This window comes from Octopus bimaculoides, chromosome 9 (genome assembly GCF_046866305.1).
Source record: "Octopus bimaculoides isolate indiv1 chromosome 9, ASM4686630v1, whole genome shotgun sequence".
Classification (NCBI taxonomy): domain Eukaryota; kingdom Metazoa; phylum Mollusca; class Cephalopoda; order Octopoda; family Octopodidae; genus Octopus; species Octopus bimaculoides.
Window position 1 is genome coordinate 42,137,851 of NC_142936.1, and position 25,571 is coordinate 42,163,421.

At 34.3% G+C, this 25,571-nt stretch overlaps 2 protein-coding genes across 3 annotated transcripts in view; one reads left to right on the top strand and one right to left on the bottom strand.

Moving 5' to 3' along the window:
- Positions 1–3,553, bottom strand: part of LOC106872555 (tRNA:m(4)X modification enzyme TRM13 homolog) — a 51,081-nt gene extending 47,528 nt beyond the window's left edge. For both annotated transcript variants that reach the window (XR_016243120.1, XM_014919582.3), the window contains exon 1: positions 3,263–3,553. Coding sequence is in view for 1 of the 2 variants with exons in the window: in XM_014919582.3 (XP_014775068.2) it covers positions 3,263–3,445 (183 nt within the window). In the remaining variant the exon portion in view is untranslated. The remainder of the gene's footprint in view (positions 1–3,262) is intronic.
- Positions 3,554–4,464: 911 nt separating this feature from the next.
- Positions 4,465–25,571, top strand: part of LOC106872556 (lysine-specific demethylase RAD23B) — an 85,382-nt gene continuing 64,275 nt past the window's right edge. The window contains exon 1 of the mRNA XM_089357456.1: positions 4,465–4,740. Coding sequence (XP_089213582.1) covers positions 4,675–4,740 — 66 coding nt within the window. The 5' untranslated portion in view covers positions 4,465–4,674. The remainder of the gene's footprint in view (positions 4,741–25,571) is intronic.

Consider the following 25,571-nt stretch of genomic DNA (forward strand, 5'->3'; position numbering starts at 1 on the left):
ATGTCTGGTTGTGGCTAAAGCATTGATTCAAGCTTTCCAAACACATCACAAGCCTTAAAAAGTCTCTAATGATCTCCTCACCAAGTGTGTTAAATCTAGATATTGTACAACCAAGTAGATAAATGTATCCATGACTTTTAACCTTGTACTCTTGGTGTGTATATCAATGATGGGATACATGGCTAGCCTAGTATTAGTTGTAGCATGACTACTGTCTTCTCAAGACTGATTTGCAAGTCTAAACTCATCACGTGGCTGAAAAGCAGTCAATCAAGAGCTGCGGGTCTTCCTCAGAGTGGGTTACGTGATTGCAATCGTCAGTGTAAAGGAGATGAAAGTTTTTGTTACTGTAGTAAAACAACAATGTTGAAAAGCATTCCTTTTGTACAGTAAAAGGTGTAGATGCCAGCTTCGCTATATGCAAAAGCTTGTAAGATAACAATAGCAAAGATGGTGAACAAAGTAAGGGGCAGGAGATCACCTTAACATCAGATTCAACGGAGATGGGTTCTAGTAGTTTACCATTGATACAAACCCATGCCATCATGTTGTCATGAAGAGAACGAACGGACCTTGTGAAATTTTCTGGACACCCCAAAGAGTTGGCCTACGAAAAGTGTCAAAACCTTGGTAAGATCAATGAAACACTGGTACAGATCAAGTCACTGATCTCTGCACTTCTCTTGTCTGTGTCAGCCTGTGAAGATCATATCAGTTGTACCTTGATTTGATCAAAATTCAGCAACCAATTGAGAAGTATCCTTGCAAAGATTTTGTCAACATAGAGATCCCGTGGTAGTTATCACATACATCTTTGAGTCCTTTCTTATACAAAGAAACAAAGATGGCATCTTTCCAGTCTTGTGGGGTTTTGCTTCTGAACGACACTGTATGAAATATGGTAGATAAAAAACCCCAGTATCTCATCACCACATTTCTCAACCAGTTCAGTAACAATGCAATCATACCCAAAGGCTTTCCCCATATTCATCAATTCTACAGCTACCATTATTTCATCATTAGTCAGTGGATCATCAGTCTGGTGAAATACAAGTGCTGGTACAAACCCTTAAAGCAGGATGTCAGTATGTACTATGGCCTGATGGATCAAGACATCACTGAAATACTGCTGCCACCTGGCCTTGATTTCATCTTACTTGTGCAGCAACACATTACCAGTCTGTTCACAGTGATGCAAAGACGGAGAGTTGCAGTCAGCAAAAAAAAAAAAAATGTCGGCAAAATTCAGATATCTACTGCCAAATGAAATTCAAAATCTCTGTATCACCATCTATCAATCTATCTATCTATATGTATATGCACACACACACACACAGAGGGACACCATGCAACCATGAGGCTCTGAGTTTAGTCTTACTGCACAGCACCTCAAGCAAGTGTTTTAGTGCCTTTTACTATAACCTTGGGTTAACCAATGCTTTGTGAGTGAATTTGGTAGACAGGAACCATGTGGAAGCTCATCATGTGTTTGAATATATATGTATGTATGTATGTACATCATTGTTTGTTCCTCCCACCAATACTTGAAGACTGGTGTTCGTTTGCATACGACTCCTTCTAGCAGTTTGGCAAATGAAACCAATGGAATAAGTACCAAACTTCAAAAAAAAAAAAAAAAAAGTACTGGGGTCAATTTGTTCGACTAAAAGCTTCAAGGCAGTGTCCCAGCATGGCTGCAGTCCAATGACTGAAACAAGCAAAAGGCAAAAGATAAATATCGGTTTGATCATCTGACGTTTGTTTTTTGACACTAGTAAGAGTTACAAGTAATAAATAGGCTTCCGAGAGACTTCGCCGCAAATCGAAAGCTCTGGCATGGTAAATTTAATGTTCTCGCCTAGAGATTGCAGTGGCGTGAAACAAGTGATTAAAAGACATTAAGATAGGCAGGCAGACAGACAATTACTACTGTACATGGTTCTGTAATCCATTTTAGTTTCATTTTGAATATTTACGTTTTTTAAAGCATAACTTTGCTTGCCTCTTTCTGACAAATTGCTAATAATTAGCGTTAAAATAAATCTAAACTATACTGAAATCTAAGGACTTAAAATTTTTTTTTTAAATGTTTATTTATGGAGAATAAATCTTACAGGAAGTTACAGAGTTGGGCTACCACGTGGGAATTAAGGGTTAAAATATTGTTATTGTGTACAGAAGTGCGCAATAAACATAAATTCTTAGTTCAATACAAAATACTGTTTAAATTTACATTCAATATTAACTATTAATGAAGGAGCAATAAAGTTACAATTATACTTGAAAGAACGAAACTACTTAATAATTAAAGCACAATAAACGTTAGGACTACTTCCTCTTTGACCGATTTCAGTCATCGGACTCCTCGCCTTCAAAACTTTTAACTAATCATATCGACTTCAGCACTTACTTAATTGAGCCCCTATTTCAACGGAGATTTTGTAGAAGATAATTGTCGGTATATTGTGTAATCGAACTCGGAACTACGTGGTTGCGAATAACTCTTTGTTCTATATCTAAATAAAAGACGGAATAATCACCAGAGACGCTTTTTTTATAAGTCTACAAAACCACAACTAACTGGGATTAAACGATCGCTATTTTTTAAATTTCGTTTCCGGATAATATTGTAAACATTAACCTTTATTTGGTACTTGCTATAAATTATGCTGAGGTTTTATTCACAAATTTATAGACAGTGTTTTAAGCTCACTTTTGAGAAATTTTCTGACACCCATATAACACTGTGTGTGTTATTAAATAAAACCAATAAAGGAGCCTCTAACTGGTCACCAAATATGCTGGAAACAGTAGCCAAAGCACCTAATAATAATACTAACTTCCACTTGAGAACACATCGGATAATAATGTCATTGTAGACAAATATAATAAGACAATCAGAGCTGGATCGGTTTAATCAAACGATCTGATTCATTAGGGTTAAATAACAAATAAAATTTGTGTGTGTGTCTGTGTACGGATAGTGTCTATAAACGGACAGAAAAAAAAAAGTTGTGGTGATGGCAAAATAAAACAATTTAAAATTTTGAGAAATGATTCTTTTTCCAGACGTGTAATATCCGTTGTCAGAAATACAAGACACAAATTAAATATAACACACACACACACACACATTTAAACACGTGTAGACGTCCATGTATTTGTCGGAGGGTTGTACTATATGGTGTTGCTCTCGATTTTCGAGTAACCATAAGAAGAAAGCAAGGAAGCAAGCAAGGAATTTTCAGCTAATTTCACTTACATTTAACAAATATATATGTTCCGAGCAATATTTGTCGTCATTATTCGGTCTGAACCGACAGAATCTTTTCTTTTTTTTAACGTAGAACGAACATGAAGGAGGAGCACCAACTTGTGGTGGATTATTTACAGAAGAATCAGATGGTGATGTCGATGATGTTGTTGCTGCTGTCTCTACAGACATCGTGATAACTGTTCAGTCTTGCTTTCTTACCATCTTGCCACTCTTTACGTACAAAGTATACACACGTCATTAAAGAACTGATACATGTGTACATACACACACACACATATAGAAAAATACATATAAGCAAACAGTTGTGTCCCTTTACGTTTTAAGTTCGAATCCCAGCCAAGACATTCAGCTTCTTTTTTTTTGTATATTCTTTTAGAACCCATGTCGTCCACTTTATCTCTCACTTTTTGAAATTTCTGGCTTTGTATAAATTTTAGAAATCATTATAGCCAAGTAAAATCACAGCAAACTGGCTTCTTTTAATTAACGTTAAACTGCGCAAAAATGCTATTTGACATGATTGAAAGTTTGCTCACCACGCCTTGCCGAACGTAAAAAATAAAAAAGAAATTCCCTTTACTCGTGGAAATTTTAGATCTAGATAAGATTTTATTTTTGGTTCAGTAGAGATACCAAGAATACAGAAGTCACAGTAAATTTATGCTGTTACTATTTATCAAACAGAAGGGAAATTTGGTCCTGAATACGTTTTTTTTACCTTTTCTTCTTGTAACCATGAACAATTTAGATTTGACTCGGACAAAACCGAATTTTTAGTCGGTTTCGTGCAGGAAGTAACAACAAAACCAGCAGCAATGGTACATAACAGCTTTTCATTGGTTGATTTATACTGTTACCGTTATTAACTATTAAATACTAAAAAATTTGCTGCTGAATAGGTTATTCTTTTCAAAACTGTTGACCCTTTTTTATGTTTCTTTTTTTACACAATTTTTATTTTGCATTTGAACAAATATTAAAAAACACATTTAAGCTTTTTTACAAAAATTCGCTTATCATAAAATAATGGAATGAAATTAAATATTACATTTTACCTCATCTCCTTAGTCTCAGTTTCTTTTTTCTCTCTCTCCCTCTCTTTAAATCTAATTCTCTTTTCTTTTCTTCTCCTCTCCCTTGTGACTATCACCCTTTTGTTAAACCCTCTCTCTATCACTTCCTCCCACTTCCTCCTATCTAAGTCTTCTTCCAACATGAAGTCAACATAGTCTATGACGTCACATATATGGCCACTCTACTCTTAGAGTCGTTTACGTGAAACAGGCAAATTTTTTTTTCAGGCTGGAAACAAATCTTTTGACCGATTTTTTTTTCTTCTCTCTCCACCGATTTCACATGACCCTTTAAATTTGTCGATACCTAGAGAATTTTTAACCATGTTGATCACACTGAGAACGTTACAACAACATATGTTTAAAGTAGAGATTGATGTAAATTCAACTGTAAGTATAAACCTAGTTATACATGCGTGTATATATATATATATATATATATATATATATATGTATTTATATATTTCAAGTCTTTCTTTCTGTTTACACTTATATACGTAAATATATATACATACATACATACATATATGTATACATACACACGTCGATTCTGTTGTCTATTAAAACGTATGATCAATGTCCCAACAAGTGCATAGTAAAGTCGATAGTCGGTTTGTATGTGTATCTAGGTGTGTATATAAAAATATATATTTATACATGTATGTATATGTGTGTCGTGTATAGTAGAATGCTGATTTGTATATGAAACTTGTATATACCATATCTACGCACGTGTGTGTATATATATATATATATAACCAAGTGTAGCTGTGTGTATATATCTAAGCTGGTATGGCTGCTAACACGCAATAGTTTATATATATATATATATATATATATATATATATATACATACATACATGCACACTCCTCACTGTAAAAAAAAGGAGTTGATAAAAATGGCTTTGTTTGCTGTTTCAGTTACCTACTAAATTATTTCCTTTATTTAAAAGAAGCTTTTATCATATAAAATGACCCATATTATATATATGTATATATATAAAATTATATGTATGAGCAGGGTTAGTTGAACCAGAAACGGGTTTCTACCAAATGACCAGTCCATTTTCATTACCAGTGTCCTAATATCCAAATCTTGTCTCCCTTTCTGCCATTATTTGTCCTAATGTAGAGGCCAAACTAATGAAACCAAATTCTACCATCTGCCCTGACTTCCAAGAAGCTTAATTCGATTACCGTCTCTAGTAAAATCTTAATTCGTGACATGGCTCTCTTTCTCTCTCATGTATGAATGTATATGTTATATAGATGTATGCGTAGACGTATATATATATACACACACACACACACACACATATATATACGTGAACGTATATATATCGTTTCTTCAGTTTCAACATTTTATTTACCTCTCGATACTGTGAATAGTTGTCTCTTTTCCATAAATCAATCAGTCTGTATTATCTGTACTATCTCTAATAGCTACATAGATACTAATTATGGACAAGTCAAAGTTAATTCAGTTCTCAGCCACCATTTTTATTCATCAATTGCTATCACCACATCATTCTTGCATCCAGCAGTGGTGGTGGTTAAAGCGTAATTATTCCACATAGTCTATAAGTATGTCCTTCCATACCAAAACCACACTGACCAACACTCAAGGTGCTACCACCGTCTATCTACCTTAGACCATCGATGACTCTCTCTCTTCACTTAGTCACGAGTCTTCTATGCCAACACCTGAGATCTCACTCCTCATCCCTGCACCTTCCGTTCATCAGACATCCCGGTACTTCGTCTCTATCTCTCCTCTGCGTCATGGTATAATAATTGTTTGTAACAACATAGGAGGCCCAAAGCTTTAAATATACTGGGGGAGTGGTAGAGGAGAGAGAGACAACAATAGTCAGTGAAATGGGCCTCAGTACTTGACTGCTACTGTGTATTTTGTTGATCTCGGAGGGATAAAGGGCAAAGTTGACCTCTGTGGGATTTGAACTCAGAACGCAGGGAGCCAGATGAAATACTGCAAGGCATTTTTGGCTCGACTATCCACCACCCTGGTATTTCAACTGAACGAAAGGGATGTAATAGAAATAGAAGGGGAAGAAACCCCAGCCTTTTCCCCATTAACCTCTAAACCTCTAATTACTTCAACGCCTATCAAAATTTGTCATGATAGCCCACCCCCTTTAACATCCGTATCTCTTGTATACTTGGCTTATCTTCCTTTGCAGCATCCTTCAATTTCCCTCCCTATATATATATATATATATATATATATATATATATATATATATATATATATACACACACACACACACACTCATACCTTGGTTATCTATTTGTCGCAACATCCTGCCCGCTTCTTTCATTAGCTATATCTCGCTATTATCTCTTTTTAAAAACTTCTCCCGTCCCTTTCGCTATCGCTTTTTAAGGCTCAGTTGACAGAGTCAACGAAATCCCTGCAGTGTTTAGTTATGGCCCTTTACCTCTTTATCTTCCGAGTTAAAATCCTGCTGAGGTCAGTCTAGCCTTTCATCTTTCCTAAGTCGATAAAAGTAGTAGAGTCGATTTCAATAATCCTTTGAAATCTCCGAGAATTTGATTGGAAGTATATTCTATGACTCCACAGTTTATATTTATAAAAATTAACTACACTGTATGTATGTATATTTGTGTGTATATATATATATATATATATATATATATATATATATATAATGAGTGTGTGTGTATGTATGGTGCAGTTATTTCACCCTAAAAGAAAAAGAAATGCTAACCTCGGTGTTGTCTTGTATTTTAACCGTGGGAATTGGATAACTACTTCCTCTTCTAACGATATATATGTATGTATATATATATATATATATACACACACACACGCACTGTATTTCTGATGAGCAATTAGATTGATAATTCCAACAACAAATAATCAATAATATCAATACGAAAAAACTAGATTCTATAAGCTTGCTTTGTTAACTAGGATTCGGTTGCTAACGGTTTTCAATGTCTACTATTGAATTACTAAGATTAACCCTTTTTCTTCCAACCCCAAGCTACCATACCCTTATTTCATTTAACTTCTGCATACCCAACTATTTTACCATTACCATTCACACACCTCTCCCCCTATCTACTCTCATTTAACCCTTATTCCCTTACCACACGTCAGTCCTATAGCCTGCCCTATCTTCTCGTGTATGTATGTATATATATATATATCTCTTTCACTCCTTTGTTTTTCTTCCCTTCGCTGTCTGTCCCACCCTTTACACTAACCTCGTCCTCCTACTTTCTTCACTATTTCTACTCCCACGACTTTCAAACTGGAACGCTTACCGTTTTTCTTTTAATTACATAGGCTTCTTGTGAGTTTCTTTCTCCCTCCCCTCTCCCCACCTCTTTCAGTCACTATTTCACAGTTCAATTCTCGGTCAGTCTGTTGTCTTCTGTGTAAAAAGGTAACATGAATGTGTGAGAGAAAATTTACGATATAAGCTGGTTAACCTGAAAAATGTCGATGAATAGCATCTATTTTACTTTGTTGTCTTCTCTTTTTCTCTGTGCGTGTGTTCGTGGATGCAGCTGTAGAAATAAATGTTTTGTTTTCTTTTTCCTGTGGGATATTATTAATTGACTGAAGTGAAAGTTAGGATTTGGATGGAGCAGAATCTGGGTCGTGGACGAGTTAATACACAAGTGTAAATAATGAAAATTGATTTTTCACAGAAAACTATCCTCATGATTGTGTTTATACCAAAGGAAGGTCGTATATTCTTTCGGTTGATCCAAATTCAATTTACTATTAATGGTCACGTTGCGGCCCTGGAGGTATGGTGATAAGTTCAAATGGACGTCAGTAATACGTGGGCAGGAAGATGTGACACTGGGCCAGACTTCATCCATCTCGTCTTTCTTTTTAACGCCTGCATCGACATAGAATAATAGTTGAAGCACTGCTGTGGGACATTGACAATATTACTTTTCTCAAGACACGAGGTATAAATGGAATAGGAACCGGCTGACGAGATTCCTTACATTATTACCATCTGACGCCTGTTCTCTCTACATAACACCCTAATGCTTCTCTGTCTATTATCTAGCTTCCTGTTTTTTTACCAGTTTGCTACATTCGTTTGGAAGGTGTACCTAGATCACTTTCCAGACTAAATGAAATTCATCAGTATTTGAGATTTCCTCAGTGTGATGTGTAAAAAAATATTGGTAAATATTAATGAAAAGTTGTTGCATCATCAAAGCCATTATGCGAGGTCTTTGAAGGATTAATTGCATATATACATACACACTCTCACTATATATATATATATATATATATATATATATATATATATATATATATATAGCGTGTGAGTGTGTACACAAACACATTATTATCCTCACTGTATATACACACTCATTCACCATTAGACTCATTCACACATAACATTCATAACCACAAATTGTAACCTCTTACTAAAAATATATTTTACTTCATCCTATGGTGTTCAAACCACCAGTGTGATATGGATGACCTTTTTTATAGGTTTCTATTGCTGACACACAGCGTGGTTAGCTTGTTTCTTCCTCTCATTTTAGGCTTACAAGTGGACACTAGTGAGTACTCCTTCCACCAGCTTTCCTGTGGTGGGTCTAAATTGTCTACTGTTTCATTAAACTATTTGTGACATTAACGCCTTTCATAAGAAAGAAGGAAAAATGAAAGCAATGTCTTCGCTGTTATGAGGTGTGGGAACGTAATTCTGCGTAGTCGCTTTTATAATAGCTATTTCACATTGTGTGTATGTGTGTATATATACATTCATATATATGTATGCACAAACACACACACACATACTTACTGTTGACCATTATAGATACTCGGAATACTGAGACAGGTTCTTGAAGAAGTTACTCCTCGGCTGAACCGATGAAAAAAAGGGTGATATAACCAAAATTCCCCTCATATATTTATCCATTTCGAAATGGAAGTGAAAAATAACCAGATATTTTCATTAACTCTGGTTGGTTATCGAAATGTAGGAACTATATTTTGTCTCAATTTATCTAACCTTAACTGTCTCTTCTCTCACATCTTGTGACAGCTTGTCTCTTCGTCCATAACTTTACAATCGGACTACATACCTACACACTCGCACACACTGGAATGATTGACAGTGGCATCGAAATTTCTACTCCTTTGACTTAGATTGTAAAAATAAACGTGAAAAATCTATGTAAATGTTTTTAAGTGATTCTTTAATTGCTGTTTGAGGTTATATATGTCTCACGGGCAGCCTCCGACTTTTCTGTCCAAAGGGTTTTTATCCCAATATTCACATTGTTGTTTATGCTTCGAGATAAATTGTTTAAAAAAAAAAGAAAAGAATTATTACACACACACACACACACACACATAACTACACACAAAAACAAGCACACACACACACACAAACATGGGTATGATTAATTTCTTTTTATTCCCGGGCTAATATCTTGAGATATGGGAGTAACATTGAAGTGTTTTTCGGCTTATCAAAACTTTGAAAGTATGTTGTATGTGTGTGTAATTATATATATATATATATATATATATATGTATAATATGCACTCACGTTAGATATTGCACACGGAACCATCCAGAAATGAAACGAATTTAGAAACGAAGTTTCCGTATTTTAAATTACCTGAATTCTTTCTTAAATGTTTATATATACATATATACACATAATGTGTTTATAAGTACTTTTTAAATATTTAATTAGCTCACTACTTTACGATTACACCGACTGCATACATACAAGCGTATATATATATATATATATATATATATATATATATATATATATCATTGCTGATACACTTACACACGTACACGTTGTGTATACATGTAATTAACGCCCTGCTTAATATGATTACACACCAACTTTACACTGGAGTGATATGTCTCCCTCGGCTTTTATCTTGTCGTTTCAATCAGGGTTTAAATAGTTATTACGTTCTCTTAATCTAGAACCTGTCTCTACCTTCTCTCTATCATAGTTGAACTTTTTTCTCCTCTTTATTATCTTTAAGTTTGTATGTTACTCTTGGTTGATATGGAGAGAGACAGAGAGAACACCCATACCAACAAGTTTTTCTGTTTTCATCTCTTAAGATATGCGACCGTTCGACCTCAAATTGGGTCACCATTTGCACTCCTGTTAAAATTTCTTGTGTTGCTAACTTAGGAATTAAGTTCTCTTTGAAATCCATAATTGTTCAATCTAATAAAAATTTTTAAAATAGCTTATAAATTCTTTCTCTTGAAATCCTTAGCTTTTGATGAAACTTGCTGGCTTCATTTAAATTTTATATTTGTGTGTTTTAGTGCATGAAGGTGTATGTGTGTATGTATATATATATACACATACATACACACATGTAAGTATGTACACACATCTAGAGAGAACCTTGTCCTTCGTATGAAGTTTTTCATTAGAAAAAATTTAAGCCATAGAAATATGATTATGATCTAGTCTCCCTATATATTCTGGTTAAGTGAAATTATTGTTGAGATCTTCAAACCGGTTAATATTCAATATCCACTAAATGAAACGTTTTATTTTTTCCCTTTTTTTTCTTTTAGTTTTCAATGAAATTACATAATTACATATTTAATGGAGTTTTACCAAGTTGACATAAACATTTCAATAATTTCTCACTCAATATCTGCTCCGACTTTTACGTCATATTATAAATTCTTAATTATCATTTCCATTGGCATGTTTCCATACTGTGTGAGCTAAAGAACTCGCTCCTGGATATGATTATGTGCGTGTGTGGATATATATATATATATATATATATATATATATATATATATATATATGTATATGTGTGTGTGTGTGTGTGTGTGTGTGTGTGTGTGTGTGGCTTATGGTCTGTTAAGGTGTAAAATAAACACGGATTACATTTGTACGGACCAGTTTTGTTCAATCATCTCTTTGTCGGTGTGCATGTATGTAATACATGTTTACCTTACACAGAAATAAATACACGTACATATTTACATATATACCTACATACAGTTGGCCATCTTAATTGTATATTGTTTTATTATTATACGTTTTATTTGTGTAGTTTGGCAAATTTAAAACGAAGTGTCTATCAGTACTAGAGGATGTGTTCATCGACATCTGGTAAAAGCTTCTTGGAATTTCTTTGCAATTTTTAGCCAAAATTCTATCTTTTCGTGAGTCATTTCAAAGGTTTTCTGCGTGTTCTGAAGTCAGAGAAGAAATTCCATTGCATTCTAACAATGATTTCGTTTAATAACGTTTAAAATAATTGTTACTTTACATTCGGTAATGAAGCTGTATGTATTTTGATGATAGATCGCAATTATGATCATCTGTGAGAGTTTTGTTGTGTCAAGTCGAGGGCTGAGAGTTCCTTGGCTAACTTTAGCTTCTATGAAAATGTGATTTCAAGTAAATTCGGCCTTATTGCCATTGGGGTGTGTACCCCAGTAATTTTGAAGATGGTTTGTTACTAGTCTTCGTGTTAATATGTACGACGTACGTCAGTAGATCATTGTTTCATACAGGTAGATGTATGCTATATTAGTTCTACAATAAAGGAAGTTTCATTGCTCCAATATACTTCTATTACACTGTCAGTTCCTTGCTGTCCAGATGGATAGCGTCTCTCTAACTTTTTACTCTTAGCGTATTCTGAAAATACATTCCATGTTATGGGAGACCTCTTCATAAAAATTATTGCATATACCATATGGGTAACAAGAAGATTACAATTGGGTGGACTTGGTTGAATGACTGAGGCAATTGGTGTAAAGTATGTCAGTTACTGATTCCATGTTAATTATGTGATGGCTAGTTGTTAATGGTTTCTCTTTCATAAGGTAAAAATTCATCTGATTAAACAAATTATAAAATTGTCTTTGAATGTTGTAAAATTTTCTTTTATAAACTGAAGTTCCCTCCTTTCTAATACCATGTGGGTTTTATTCAAAACTGTTTTTATTAATGATGTTAGGACATTATAAGCAGCAATTTGAGACTGAAAAGAGAGCAACAGATCCACTCATAGGACTTGTGTTCATCATTACTTGTTGGTCAACCTTGTCACCAATTACACATATGAACTGCAGAAAGAGTCTGTGTTCTTAACAGCCTCTACAAGGTAGGTAAGATTGATATGGTCGATGTCCTTCTTGAACTACTGGAAGTCGATGTCTGCAAGAAAAACATTATCAAAGTGGGAATTCTGGATGGCTGATGTATTAAGATGGTAGATTGTGCAATGATTGGTATGGTTTCTGAAAGGGGCAAGTATCATATGGGTAACAAGAAGATACAGTTGGATGGGCTTGGTTGAATGACAGTGGCCTTTGGAGTAGCATGGTGAAAAAGAGCAATATCTGTAGACCAAAGGTTGAAGTGTGTCATTGAGTGATTCCATGCTAATTTGTGTGATTGCTGGTTTTCTTTTTTAGATGTGATTAAGGATGTTTGTGTGCAGTTGTGGAATTATTCCTGATGTGGAGGGCAGTATTCTTTTAAGGTAAAGTGTTAGCACAAGTACCAGGAACTTGTTGCTTGTAAGTGTAAGGTTAGTTTTGGGAGGTTATAGTTTTTTTTAACTTTTTTTTTTCTTTGTTATGTTATTGTTATGAGATGTCATTAGTGATTGCAAAGGCTAGTATATTTGTAGTGACCTTGAAAGTTTTAATTGCATCTCAGCTATATCTAAGAGTGGTGTAATGCAAGTTTGTCTCCTTGGTACATGCATTATGTCTTTGTGTTGATGAAGGAAACAAGACTGATGTGACCTCACTGGAGAATGGTTTCAAGGTCACTGTTCATAGACTGGGCTACCCGACCCAAGTTTCAAAATGTTTACATACTGGTGTATATAGGTGCAGAGCCATGGCTGTCTGGTAAGAAGTTTACTTCTCAACCACATGATTCTGGGTTCAATTTCACTGTGTAGCATCTTGGGCAAATGTCTTTTACTGTAACCATTGGCCAACCAAAACTTGGTGAGTGAATTTGTTAGACAGAAACTGAAGGAAGCCTGTTGTGTATGTATGTGTGTGTGTGTGTGTGTGTGTGTTATTGTATCCTTGCTTTGACATCACATGATAGTTGTAAACAGTTGTCACTGTTACGCAAATGGTGTCCTTCACCAAACTTTCATGAAAATACAACCTGGTCATGGGGAAAATATTACCTTACTTGGAAACAGGTGAGGGTTCGTGATAGGCAGGACATCCGGCCCATGCGAGCATGGAAGAGTGTACATTGAAATGATGAGGATGTATTATGGTTCATTATTTAATGGTATCATATAGAATTCTTACCTTTTAAGTTTTAATGTATCAAGAATTTCATTCTCTTATTTCTGTCTCGTTTTTGTTGATGCTTGGGTCATGCATCACCCCGGCTTTACTAATCAGCAAATGTTTTCAATTTTTAATCACAAAATTGAAAATAGATCCACTTTCATCCTATTTTCTAGTTTAGCTTTTGTTATGCTTACTCTTGGAAACACTTTCGAGTGTTACATTACTTCATGACAAACTGTAACCAATCAGTGAATATCCTGACTATCCAAGTTTATCGGTTACCTTTGTTTTTTGAAGGTTTTTAATATTTCTAAGTGTACAGTGCAAGGGCTCTTTATATTTGCATCTCATAAAGCTTAACCACCATATTTGTATTGCATTTTCCTTGATTTTTCACAAAGTGGGTATCAGGCATCACAGAGGGCACAATAAAGGACTGAGACTCTTGGTGGTTTGCTGTGCTTGAGAAGACCCATCAAGCTAAGTAAAATCATGGTCGTCCTTGCATACAGTCATATCCCCTACATCCCTCTTCAGACAAGTGATACTAATTTTGTTGGCTCATGGGTGCTGGAAAGCACCTAGTACACTATGTGATGTGGTTGATGTTAGGAAAGGCATCCAACCCATGCCAGCATGGAGAACAGATATTAAATGATGACTCGTATAACGAAGATGCAAACTTGTAATTATAGACAATGCATTTAGAACAGCAAATTTTTTCAAATTTACTCAGCACAAGCCTTGTTAGCCTTTTTGTTACCATATTTCTCACTGAAATACATTACTTTTATTTCATTTAATTTTGAAAATAGTGAAGTAATTTTGTTATTAAACTGGTAATAAGAACATGAATTAACATGAAATTTTTGTCATAGAATCAGGGTTGGTGATAAAAAGGTTCATTAGTTGCCTTGGAAAACCTGTAATTTTCTTGCATACTTCTTGCAGCTAAAAGCTGCCATTTGAAAATATAATGCATTCAATTGGCTAAGAATTCTTTTTCACATAGTTAATTTTCACTAGCCATCTTGTGGCTGAAATGGGAATCATTTTCACTGGTTTCTTGCCATTATTGATTATTTTGTATAATTCCATGCAAGACTCTCTGCACAATGCTGATCTGTGGAACCAGTTTCCTTTAGCAGCATGAGAACATGCTAAATAGAGAGTGTGGTTTTTGTATTTCATAGAATCAAGTTTGAATTATTTAATTAACGTGTAAAGATAATTATTAGTGCCACCAGGGTTTGAAGCTCTATCAATTGCATCAACAAATCAAAATTAATTCCAACATTACTTAAAACCTTTTCATGATTTCACGCACCACTTCAGCAATAGATTTTTATAACTGGAAATGATGCATAGCAACCAAAAACCCTTCAATTCACACCGAAGGGATATAACCAGTCTCTGTGACTGGTTGTGGAAGGCGTTCATACCAGCTTTAATTTCTTAATACCAGTAAAACAATTGGCAAAGATTACCCCTAAAGGCAATTCACTCCTAGACTCAGTCATTCCATAACGTATGCAAATGTTACTGTCTATAATTACTGAAAAATTTTATGTTTAAAATGAATTTTAAAGAATATTGAAATATTTTACACTGAATTGTATAATGAAGAAAATATATAGAAATATAACACTTATGTAATGAATGTCTGAACACTTCAGTTCAGAACCTGTTATATAATTGGTAGTGTTATAGGAGTAATTGTTTCATAAAATCAGCAATAAATTTCACTGGGAAGTAAATCAGTAAATTTACCAATTCACTTTTTTTGAACTGCAAAAGTAAATTATTGTATCAAGCCATCTAATTCCATAGTAATTTCTAGTACCTCTGTTCTTTGTTTTTCCAAGATGGTGTATTTGTAATACAACAAATCAAAGTATTTAAGAACATGGTGAGGCTGATTTCATTTAATTTCACTGTTAGTTTTATTGATTGGCTAAAATATTAATAGAAATTAAAACTGAAAAGTGGCAGACTGTAGGGTCTCTCCCTAAAAAAAAAAAAAAAAAAGCCAATAGTCTAAATTTAAAGAAGGAATTCTGAAAATACATTAACTCTTTAGCATTCACTTTACTTTGTCAAATGTAATGCTTATTCACATTTTAAGTTAATCTTGCATTATCTAATAGCTTCAAGATTTTGATGATGTGTTTGTTTCTTTTTAGGATGACATTGTAGGGTAGATATGAGAGACCAGATCATGATAGTCTGAACATAAAACAGATACAATATATTCAGGCTGGATTTTGCTGGTTTAAATGCTAAAAGATTAATCCACCACTTGGAGGTAGTTCAGGTTTGGTGTAAGGTGTCTTGGTTGTATGTGGAAGATGAGGGAAGAATGAAGAGCAGCAGTGTTCACATAGGAGTGGACATTGTTGTTGGTGGTGGCATCCATTTTATTGATGTACAAAGATAAGAATGTGTCCACCAAATTTGGGAAACACCAGAGTTGGTAGTGTGAATCAGAGAGCTCTACAGTAGTTTGATGAGACAGAAAAACAACCAATCTGAGAAGTGAGAGACAAAAGAAACTCATGAGCAGGTTGTTTGGCTTTAAAATTGGCAAGATAAATATGGCCAAATGTTTTGCTAATGTAAAGCACATTAACATTATTTCCCCCCAAAATTACTGAAGGAGATGAGCTCACTGATGAATGTTAAAGACAGAGTTAAGTTTCCTGTTGATGTCGCTTGTGGAAGCTGTATTTGCAGTGGTTAATGAGGAAGTAAGGTTGAAAGTGTTGGAGATGGTTCACCCAAACATGCTTCCAAAAATTGGGACAGATGTCTGCAGAGATTGATTGGCAGGTTTGGTGAAGATGAGGGATAGCTTTGGGGTACATTGTTTGAAGATAAAGAGCCTTGTCTATGCTAGTGGCCTTGTTGAAAGTGCTTTGACACTTTTACTAGCAGTGGAGAATAGGATTGAATAGGAAGAGTATCAGAGGAGTCTTAACTAATATAAAGTCAGAAGTAGTATGGAAAGTGAATGCTTTCTGAACCGTCATTATTGAGAAATGAAAAGTAGGGCATACCACAAAGTTGGTAAAGATTAGTTGTAGTTTGGGAGGCAAGAAAGCTTGTGGACATGCAATATACAAAGACAAATTTTGCAGTGTGGTGATGGGTAAAAGTCAGTTGTAAGAGTATATGATTTTTTTTCTAAGCAATGTAGACTGTATTATTAACCTGAACTGCTGTAGTGTTACTTCTGAATGACCCATTTAGGATATAGAGGAACATAACTCAAAAGAAGGTTTCAGTCACCTATTTAACTGATGTATCAGGCAGGGCTGTGAAGTCGAAACAAAAAACTTCGACTTTGACTCCTTTTTATGTAATTAAGTGATTGTGGTCTACATAACTCATAAAACATATGCATACCTTTGTACTTTGACTAGGCCTATATGTTATAACTAGCTTATATTAAAGAATAAAGATATTGTGAGTTGGTCTAGTTTTACCAACTCTGATTCCCCCTTAATTGTTTCCGACTCCATGACTCTAACTCCACAGCCCTGGTATCAGGAGTAAAACATGCACTGGTATAGAACAGGTAGAGTTCTGATCAATTAGCAGGTTTAAAAGCACATTGGGGTTATATACTATGTGGGTATATGGTGGTTGGGAACAAGTCAGTGTGAGAGATAGAGGTTGAGTTTGGAGGTAAGAGATGAATGGTTTTAGGGGTGTCATTGTCAGTTGGGGTGAAACTAACAGTTGTAGGGAATGAAGGATTGTGGAATAATTGGTTTCCTTACCAGCAGTGTCAGTGTGGAAAGAGTTGTGAACATTGAAGTCACTATGAATGGTTACTTCAGAGAGGAGTGAAAAATCACATATAAATATTTTATTGTTCAATTGAAGACTGTTCAGTGTCCAGAAGTATCTCATTTGCTTCCCATATAATTCATTAGGCATTTACTGACAGTAAGATCAAACATTTTATTAGTGTTTCACAAAGGCATCTGTTTTATATTTGTGACAAGAAATAACTCCATAAATATATTTAGTCTTTTTTTATTTTTTTTATGGATAGGCACAGATATGGCTGTGTTGTTAAGAAGTTTGCTTCACAATTACATAGTTTCAGGTTCAGTCCTGTTGTGTGGCACCTTAAGTTTCTTCTGTTATAGCCCTGGGCCAACAAATGTTTTGTGATTGAATTTAGTTGGCAGAACCTGCTGAGAGTCCTTAATGTGTGCATGCGTGTGTGAATGTTCATATTTTGCTTGTCACCATTTGAGTGGTGATGATGTTTACATTTCTTGTTGACTGGTCACTGTGTCTTTTTAAGACCTGTAGAATAAAGGAAATTGTTTATTTGCATAACAGGTAAGGGTTGGTGAGAGTAAGAGCATCTCACCTCAACTTTCATCCAAACCTTTGCTGGCATGGACAAATGGATGTTAAATGGAATTATCTGTGTATAATTATTGTTGTATATAATTATCACCTGGTCTGTCATTGGGTTTCATATTTGCTCTTACAAAACTGTTTCTCTTTTCATTTCCCTTGGATAATTACTCCGTTTTTAATGCTACATAGACGTTTTATGTATTTTCATTCATCTATTATTTCCTATTAGGATAAAAGAGACAATATTTGTGATGCTTGTATATGGATCATTGTAGCAGATGTTTTCACTGATAGATGTTCTTCCAACTGCTGTCTAACGACACATCTTTTGAAGTCATTGTATCTCTTCTCTGTTGGTTATGACTAATTCTCTGATTAACAAAAAGCAATACTATGACAATGTTATGAAATTTTTGATGTTATTTGCCGAGCCAATTTCCTCATTGAAGTTTATGGTTTTGCCAAAGTTTCAGTTTTATAAAGCTTGGCAGCCAAAAATAAGTGCTAATATCTGATAATTACATCACCTAGAACTTTGTTAGTCTACAGTTTCACTGAGATTGTTCTATATTCTCAGAACAATCTTGTTGCAGTAGAAGTTATACATTTTGAGCCAAACATTTGTTTAAATGTAAACAACAGATCCATCATAATCATTGTTTTAACTTCTATTTTTTTGCATGCTTTCAAGAGTTAGATGAAACTTGAGGCAGATTTTCTGCAACCAGCCCTTGCTGTCACTAGTCTTGATCTGTTTTCAAGCAAGGTAATATTTCACCATGGCCAGGCATGTTCTCATAAAATATTGGAAATGAATGATAGTGACAATCATTTACAACTGTCACATGATTTGAAGATAAGATGAAGACACGCACACACACACATACATGATGTGTTTCTTTCAGTTTCTGTCCACCAAATCCCCTCACAAGGCTTTGGTTGGCCAGTGTCTTTAGTAGAAGACTCCTGTCTAAAATGCCCTATGGTTGGTAACTGTAAATTTAACCACAAAACCATTCCTACACCTATAGTGAATATGATAAATAGTAAATAAAATTATAAACCAAATATTTTTATAGATATTATGGTTGCTACTTAGAGTAAGGTTTCTGGATTACTAAGTGGATAAATGACAAATTTTTGATGGACTAGGCATTTGGGTAAGTTTGCATAGCATTGAAAGAAATAGTTTGATGTTACAGGAACTGACCTTTTGCATGAGAAAAATTTTCTTAAGGACAGTCATATTCCACTTATATTCAAGACATGTGACCTTATCCAAACTCATGACCTCCAATTTGTAACTTTTACTATGTACATTGTCAACAGTTCCCTTTAGCTCCTCTTCTTTTTTTTAAAATCTGAGTGAATAGGACACGATTTGAAGTAACTTGCCTCAAAACCTGGTGCCTGTTCTTTAGTCAGATTAGGCACTGGCATGTCTGTGTTGTGAAGATGTTTGCTCTGTAGTCAAGTGGTTTCTCATTCAGTCCCCTCTGTGGTACCTTGGCCAAATGTTTCCTATTATAGCCAACCAATGCTTTATGAGTGCATTTAGTTGACAAATTGCAAGGAAGCCTTTCATATTGCATGTGTGTGTGTGTGTGCATGCCTACGTAAATGTTACTTCAGCATTTCATCATTTAGGACTGTCTGAGCAAAAAGATAGTGACATTATTTATTTTCTTCAGTAGTTTAGTAGACTGGTGGAATGGAAAAATAAACTAACTTGAAAGACAACTATAGTTTCATTTAGAAAATCCATTACAATAAAGTCTTGTCTAACTCATCGTAGTGAAGAAAAAGGGATGTGAAAACAATTAAATATTTAACTTCAGAAATGATTCCTAATATGCTTTTAAACTAGAATTTGGATTTGGGGTTTGTGCAATTGTAATTCTGAATTAAAGTGAATCGCTATTAGAAAACAGAAAAATTGCCTGCAATTTGTTGATTTTAATTTTTAAAGTAATACAATGATTTTGGAGAGAGAACTGTCTGGGGGCAGTTATTTTGTATCTCACTGTTGTTAAGTTTATGTTGTTGCCAATCTGTTACCCTGGTCTGTTTATAAATCTTATTAACAACCTGCACCTAACTTGTCTTGATGAATTACAAATAATTGTCTATTATTACATAGGTTGATGGTAGAAACCATTAATGTGGGAGCACTACTGGGCTTATCAGTTTTGAGTTTATCTGATAGAACAGGAATTACAATGTCCTGTCAGCTGGAGGGTTGTGAGGACATCCTGGACAAAACACTGAAATTCTATCCACAGGTTTGGTCAGAGCTGTTAATGACTTCCTGATAGCCGCAGCTGGTTAACTGATGTTATAGCTGTGTAGTCAAAGTAGTGACCCTTATGAAACTAGAATCAAATAGGAACATTTTTTTTAGACATGGTGTTGTATGCTTGGACAAGCAAAGCTACATTAGCTATATTTCTATTTGGCACCCATTATCATATACTGAAGTGACTGAGATAAATATAAAAAATGCAGACATTCCTTCTCATGTCTTGTTCTATTCAGGAAGTAAAAAAGATAAGTTTCTCTCTTATCAGTTTTTGTACCCACACCCTAGTATATTTAATCATGATTTGTCCTTATTCACTTCATTCTGTTTGTCTCTGTCTTCTAGGACCCTATTGACTCAACTGTCCAATATTTTCCTGAGATCTTTTGAAATAAATGCAATGACAAGGCATTTTCTCTTTTTCTTTCTCATTCTAGAATTACCTGAAAGGAAAGATCACATTTTTAACTAAACTTTTTTAACTTCTCTGTCTTCTCTCTTTATGATGTTCTAGTTTATTCTTCAGATCTTTATTTGGTGTCCTTTTATTAAACTGATTTAGCTACAAACGTAAACCATCATCTATCAAATGGTGTTTGATATATATGTATATTTTTATTTCCCTTGGTTATTACATGTTTTTCTATGCTAACATGGGCTATATGAATATATTGAGGACATTTTTTAAAGCCAGATGCTTTAATCCTTGATGATCTCTTTTTCAAGTGAAAGATTTCTTATTTTACATATGTCTTCAAAGGTGCCAAGCAGGCAAACAATTTATTGACAGGATGAGCGACTGCACAACCATTTGTAATCCACAGCTGTCATTTAGCACAATTGTAGACAAACACACAGACCTGCATATATATGCACATACAATGAGTTTCTATATTTCTATCTACCAAATTTACTTACAAGGCTTTGGTCAAGCCATGGCTCTAGAGGAAACAGATGCAAAGGTGCTGTGCAGTGGAACTGAATCCACAAATTTCTGGTTGGGAAGCAAAGTTTTTAACCATGCAGCTATAAGGCTTTTCCTTTGTTTTGCAGACTTTTTATGTTGATATTTGATTCTTATATTGTAAGACTTATGAATAATGGATGTTTTGTGTCGCCCTCTGTTCTATTTTCGCCATACAACTCTCTTCATTGTTTTCATTCTTCACTGTTCTCATTCTAATCTGTCTTTTTTTTTGTTGGACTGCACCATTTTTTGTTCTCAGATCTTAATAAATAACTAATCTATTTGGTTAATTCATAAGTGATAATGTGTTTGTTGTTGGCTTTTTTTTTTCGCTTACGGAAACGAAAATCAAAATCAAAAGCAGCACTTTAATAGTAGTAGCTATAGGAATAGTAACGGCGATAAGAAAATGCTCAAGTATTCTTGAATCTAGTGAAAATTCTCATATGTTATTGTTAGACAGGTGCTGATGAGTTCTGAATCTAGCAGGTAGCCTTTGTTTTTAGTAAATTCTGTTGTCTTTTTAGTTATTAATAAGTAATATCAGTATTTCAGGTCTTTTTTCTTTATTATGAGCATTTGTTTTTAGCTGTGAGTCATCACCAACTCACTAAAACCGACATACTAAATACTGTCAATAACATTTTTATATTTTCATATTCATTTTCTGTTCTATATTAGCAGCTAGTTGACACTATCGAGTATTATCAGGTTATCTTCTAGTCAATCTATGGTAGCTGAAGCTTGTGTATATACATTAAAATAGCCATCTATGTACTATGCTTAACATAAATACACCATTGACTGGCAAGATACTGTAGTTTGCATCCAATAAAATCTCTTGTAGATGTATTGTTTTAAATATAAACCATATGTATTGTAAGAAGATGAAAAATTGTACCAGCAGCAGCAGCTTATGAGAATACCAGATGCATTTTGGCCTTCTTGGACCTTGTCAATGTGTACTCACAGCCAACCTCATGCTTAGATGAAATTTGTTTTCTCTGATGTATGAAACAGTGAATAAATACATGCATTGATGTTGCAAGTAGCCACTAGGCTGAATAAACAATGCAGTGTATGCAATAGGAGCAGTATTAAATTAGTATAGCCATCCAGGTATCATACTTAATGTATACACATTATTTACAAACAAGATATTGCAGTTTTTGTCTTGATAAAGTCTCTTATAGGATGTACTGTGGTATTGATTTTTGTGCTTGATTAATGAGTGATATATTGTTATTGATTTTTGAGCACTATTAATGAACGAAATAATGCTTAGTTTGTTAAAGATTGAAAGAAATATGACAGAAACAAAAGATATAAAACCGTTTACCAAATTGCTTTGTAAACTCCTAATCATGAAATCTTCAATTTTGTCTTAAGAATTTCTATTCTTGTTTACAAGATTTTTGATATTGTCCTTTCAAAATCAGGACAAGTAATATTAAACCATTAATGCATAGCGTCCAGAAAAATGGACACTAGAAAAATTACTTTTGTTTGTTAAGTGAACTACCTATTGAGCTTATTTTTGGTATAGTCTGTCTCTAAACTGTTGCTCTATGAGTGAGCAGGCGCTGTGTACAAACAAACCAACTACACACATGTACGAAACAAGTTGTGTCCATTTTCCTGGACACTATGCATTAATGGGTTAAACTGGCTACAAAGCAATGACCTCTTTATCAGTTATCTAGGTTTTCTCTTTGATTTTTATTTACTGTTGTTACAATAGCTGGTCTCACCAGGAACTACTTGTTATCAAGTAGCAACTTGGAATAGGGACTCTAGGAATTCAAGCAGTAGCATTCTGTTGACATTGTTTCTTGTTCCAACTTCTGTTTTGTGCCTGTCTTAACTCTTTTAATGTTAACCCACTTGTGATCACCCATGGTTCTATGATATAAGCTTCTTGTGTTAAAATTATCTAAATTAAAATCTATCAAAATTTCTTGTTAATTTATGTTCAGCTTAATAATGAGTTACATTACCAATTTCAAAATTAATTGAAACAAAAGCTGTGTATTTCAACAGAAGTATGTAACATAAAGGTTGATGGATCTTGTACCTTTCATGCTTTTAGGATACCATTATGGACCATCCAATTGTGAGTTTAAACTTTGAATGTAGGAGTTAAGTCTAAGAATGTGAACCTTATTATAACATGATATCAAAGTGATGAATCATATTTCTTGATTTTGCTTTAAATTATCAGCATATTCATTGATGTTAATCAACCGCTTTAATGTCCAAGGCAAATAGGATGAATTTACTTATTACTTGCCATGTTTTTTTTTCTCCCCTATGTAATTAAAACTAAAAGTAATATATAGATTTCTTTTTGTTTTCCTGTTTTTAAAGGAATGCTTGATGAAAACTTGAGATACATGGCATTTGAGTCACACATAGCTCTCATATGTATCATTGGCAATGTGATAGCGGAATCACATGTGACTCTCAAAATAGTAATGAGGTTAGAAAAATTGAGCTTGGGCAGAGATATTGAGGGTCAGTGGAATTGAACAGGTGCATAATTATTTTGATAGGAACGCATTACTATTAGAGAGCAAAATTATGAACTACAGTAGATTTTAAAATGAATATGAACTTTCCATATTCCATTTCCTTGGTGTTTTTTTTTTTTTTTTTTGTTTTTATGTATCATGACCAGGGGATAGGATGAGGAGTATGGTAGGTTGGAGAAAAAGTGTGTGGTTTCCTCCCTTAACAATAATTTGTGCTTGTTTACTTCTTGGTTTTCTTCCAAAATACATTCGCACATTCACCATAAAACTGTATTCGGCCTGCCAACTACTTTTGTGCTGGTGGCCTGCATTACTGTGTGTAGTTTGTAAGATTTGTTGATTTCTGCCTCGATCTATTTTTTATTGATCTGTATTGGTAAGAGGAACCTTCTGGGGCCAATGGCGTGAAAGAATCCATAACTCTACAGAAATATCAGAACTCGATGTTGTAGTTGAAATCTGTGAGTACACAGTTGTTGTAAATTTAGTTATTCCAGAAAGGGTTTTTTTTTTAACTGATCTGTCTGAAACTGCCCCTGGTTCTCTTGATACAAACTTCTTGTTTTTGTGGTGATAAAGAGGTGAGTTTCACATCAGAAATACAATAACAAAAGGATTAAAGCACGATTGTTGCATTGTTGGGTTTCTGGTTTCATTAGACATGTAATTAGGGATAAGTGTGAAGGTCTTTATAATGGACTATAATGTAAAATAGATGGAGGAAATTCAAACTTAGTGAAGTGTTGTTTAGCTTCCCAGTCAGCCCCAGCAAACAAATCTGTGATCAAAGATATTCCAGCTTTGACAATCTCACCTTTCTCCTGCTATTTAGGATTATGTTATCCAATGTGTCCTTTCCTTCTTTAGGATAGTACCAAGTCATTTGATGGTTGATTTGGCAGGTTGGATGACCACACTGAAACTCCTTTGTTGGCTTGTTTAAAAAAGTGTTGTGTGTGTGTGTGTGCATGAAAAGTAAGGTGTATGCTGTCGTGGAGCAGTCTTTGCTAATGAAGGCAGTACTTAAGCAAGTTCTGTACAAACTAAATTTGGGGAAATTTTTTTTTTAACATAAAGAGACCAAAAGAATAAATACTGGGGTTGATTTTGATTGACATACAGAATTCAAGGCAGTGCTCTACTACAGCTGTAATCTAGTAGCTGAAACCAGTAAAAGAGTGAGTTAGGAAAGCGAGTGCATATCAGAGCTATTGGTTGATATATGCAAAGTAGATGAGTGTAAGAGTGAGTCTTGAGAGAGTGCAAGTGGTTAATGTATTTTGAATAATAATAATAAATAAAGATGTAGCATGTGTTGATGGTAGAAAGTTGCAGGGACTGATGTTAGAGCCTAGAAGACACTAGACAAAAGTAGCGGATCAAATATGTGAATGGTATTCATGTGTGTTGTGTACATACCTATGTCAGCATAGAAAACGAGAATATTAGAGCAGAGATGTTGATTATTATGATGATTAATATTTGATTAGTATGGAAATTCGATGAGTGACTCTACATTAAATCAATAACTTTATTGAAAAGAATTCTATATAAGAAGTAATTAGCTATATTTTATTACTTTCTCCCCCTTTCTAAAAATTTTCTTTTCCTAAATAAAAAAAAAAGATACCATTGAGTATTGTTAAAAATAATACAGATTGTATTTGATGTTATAGCTATAACAAGTGAAATATATTTTATACTAGTTTCATAAAGTTGCCTTTG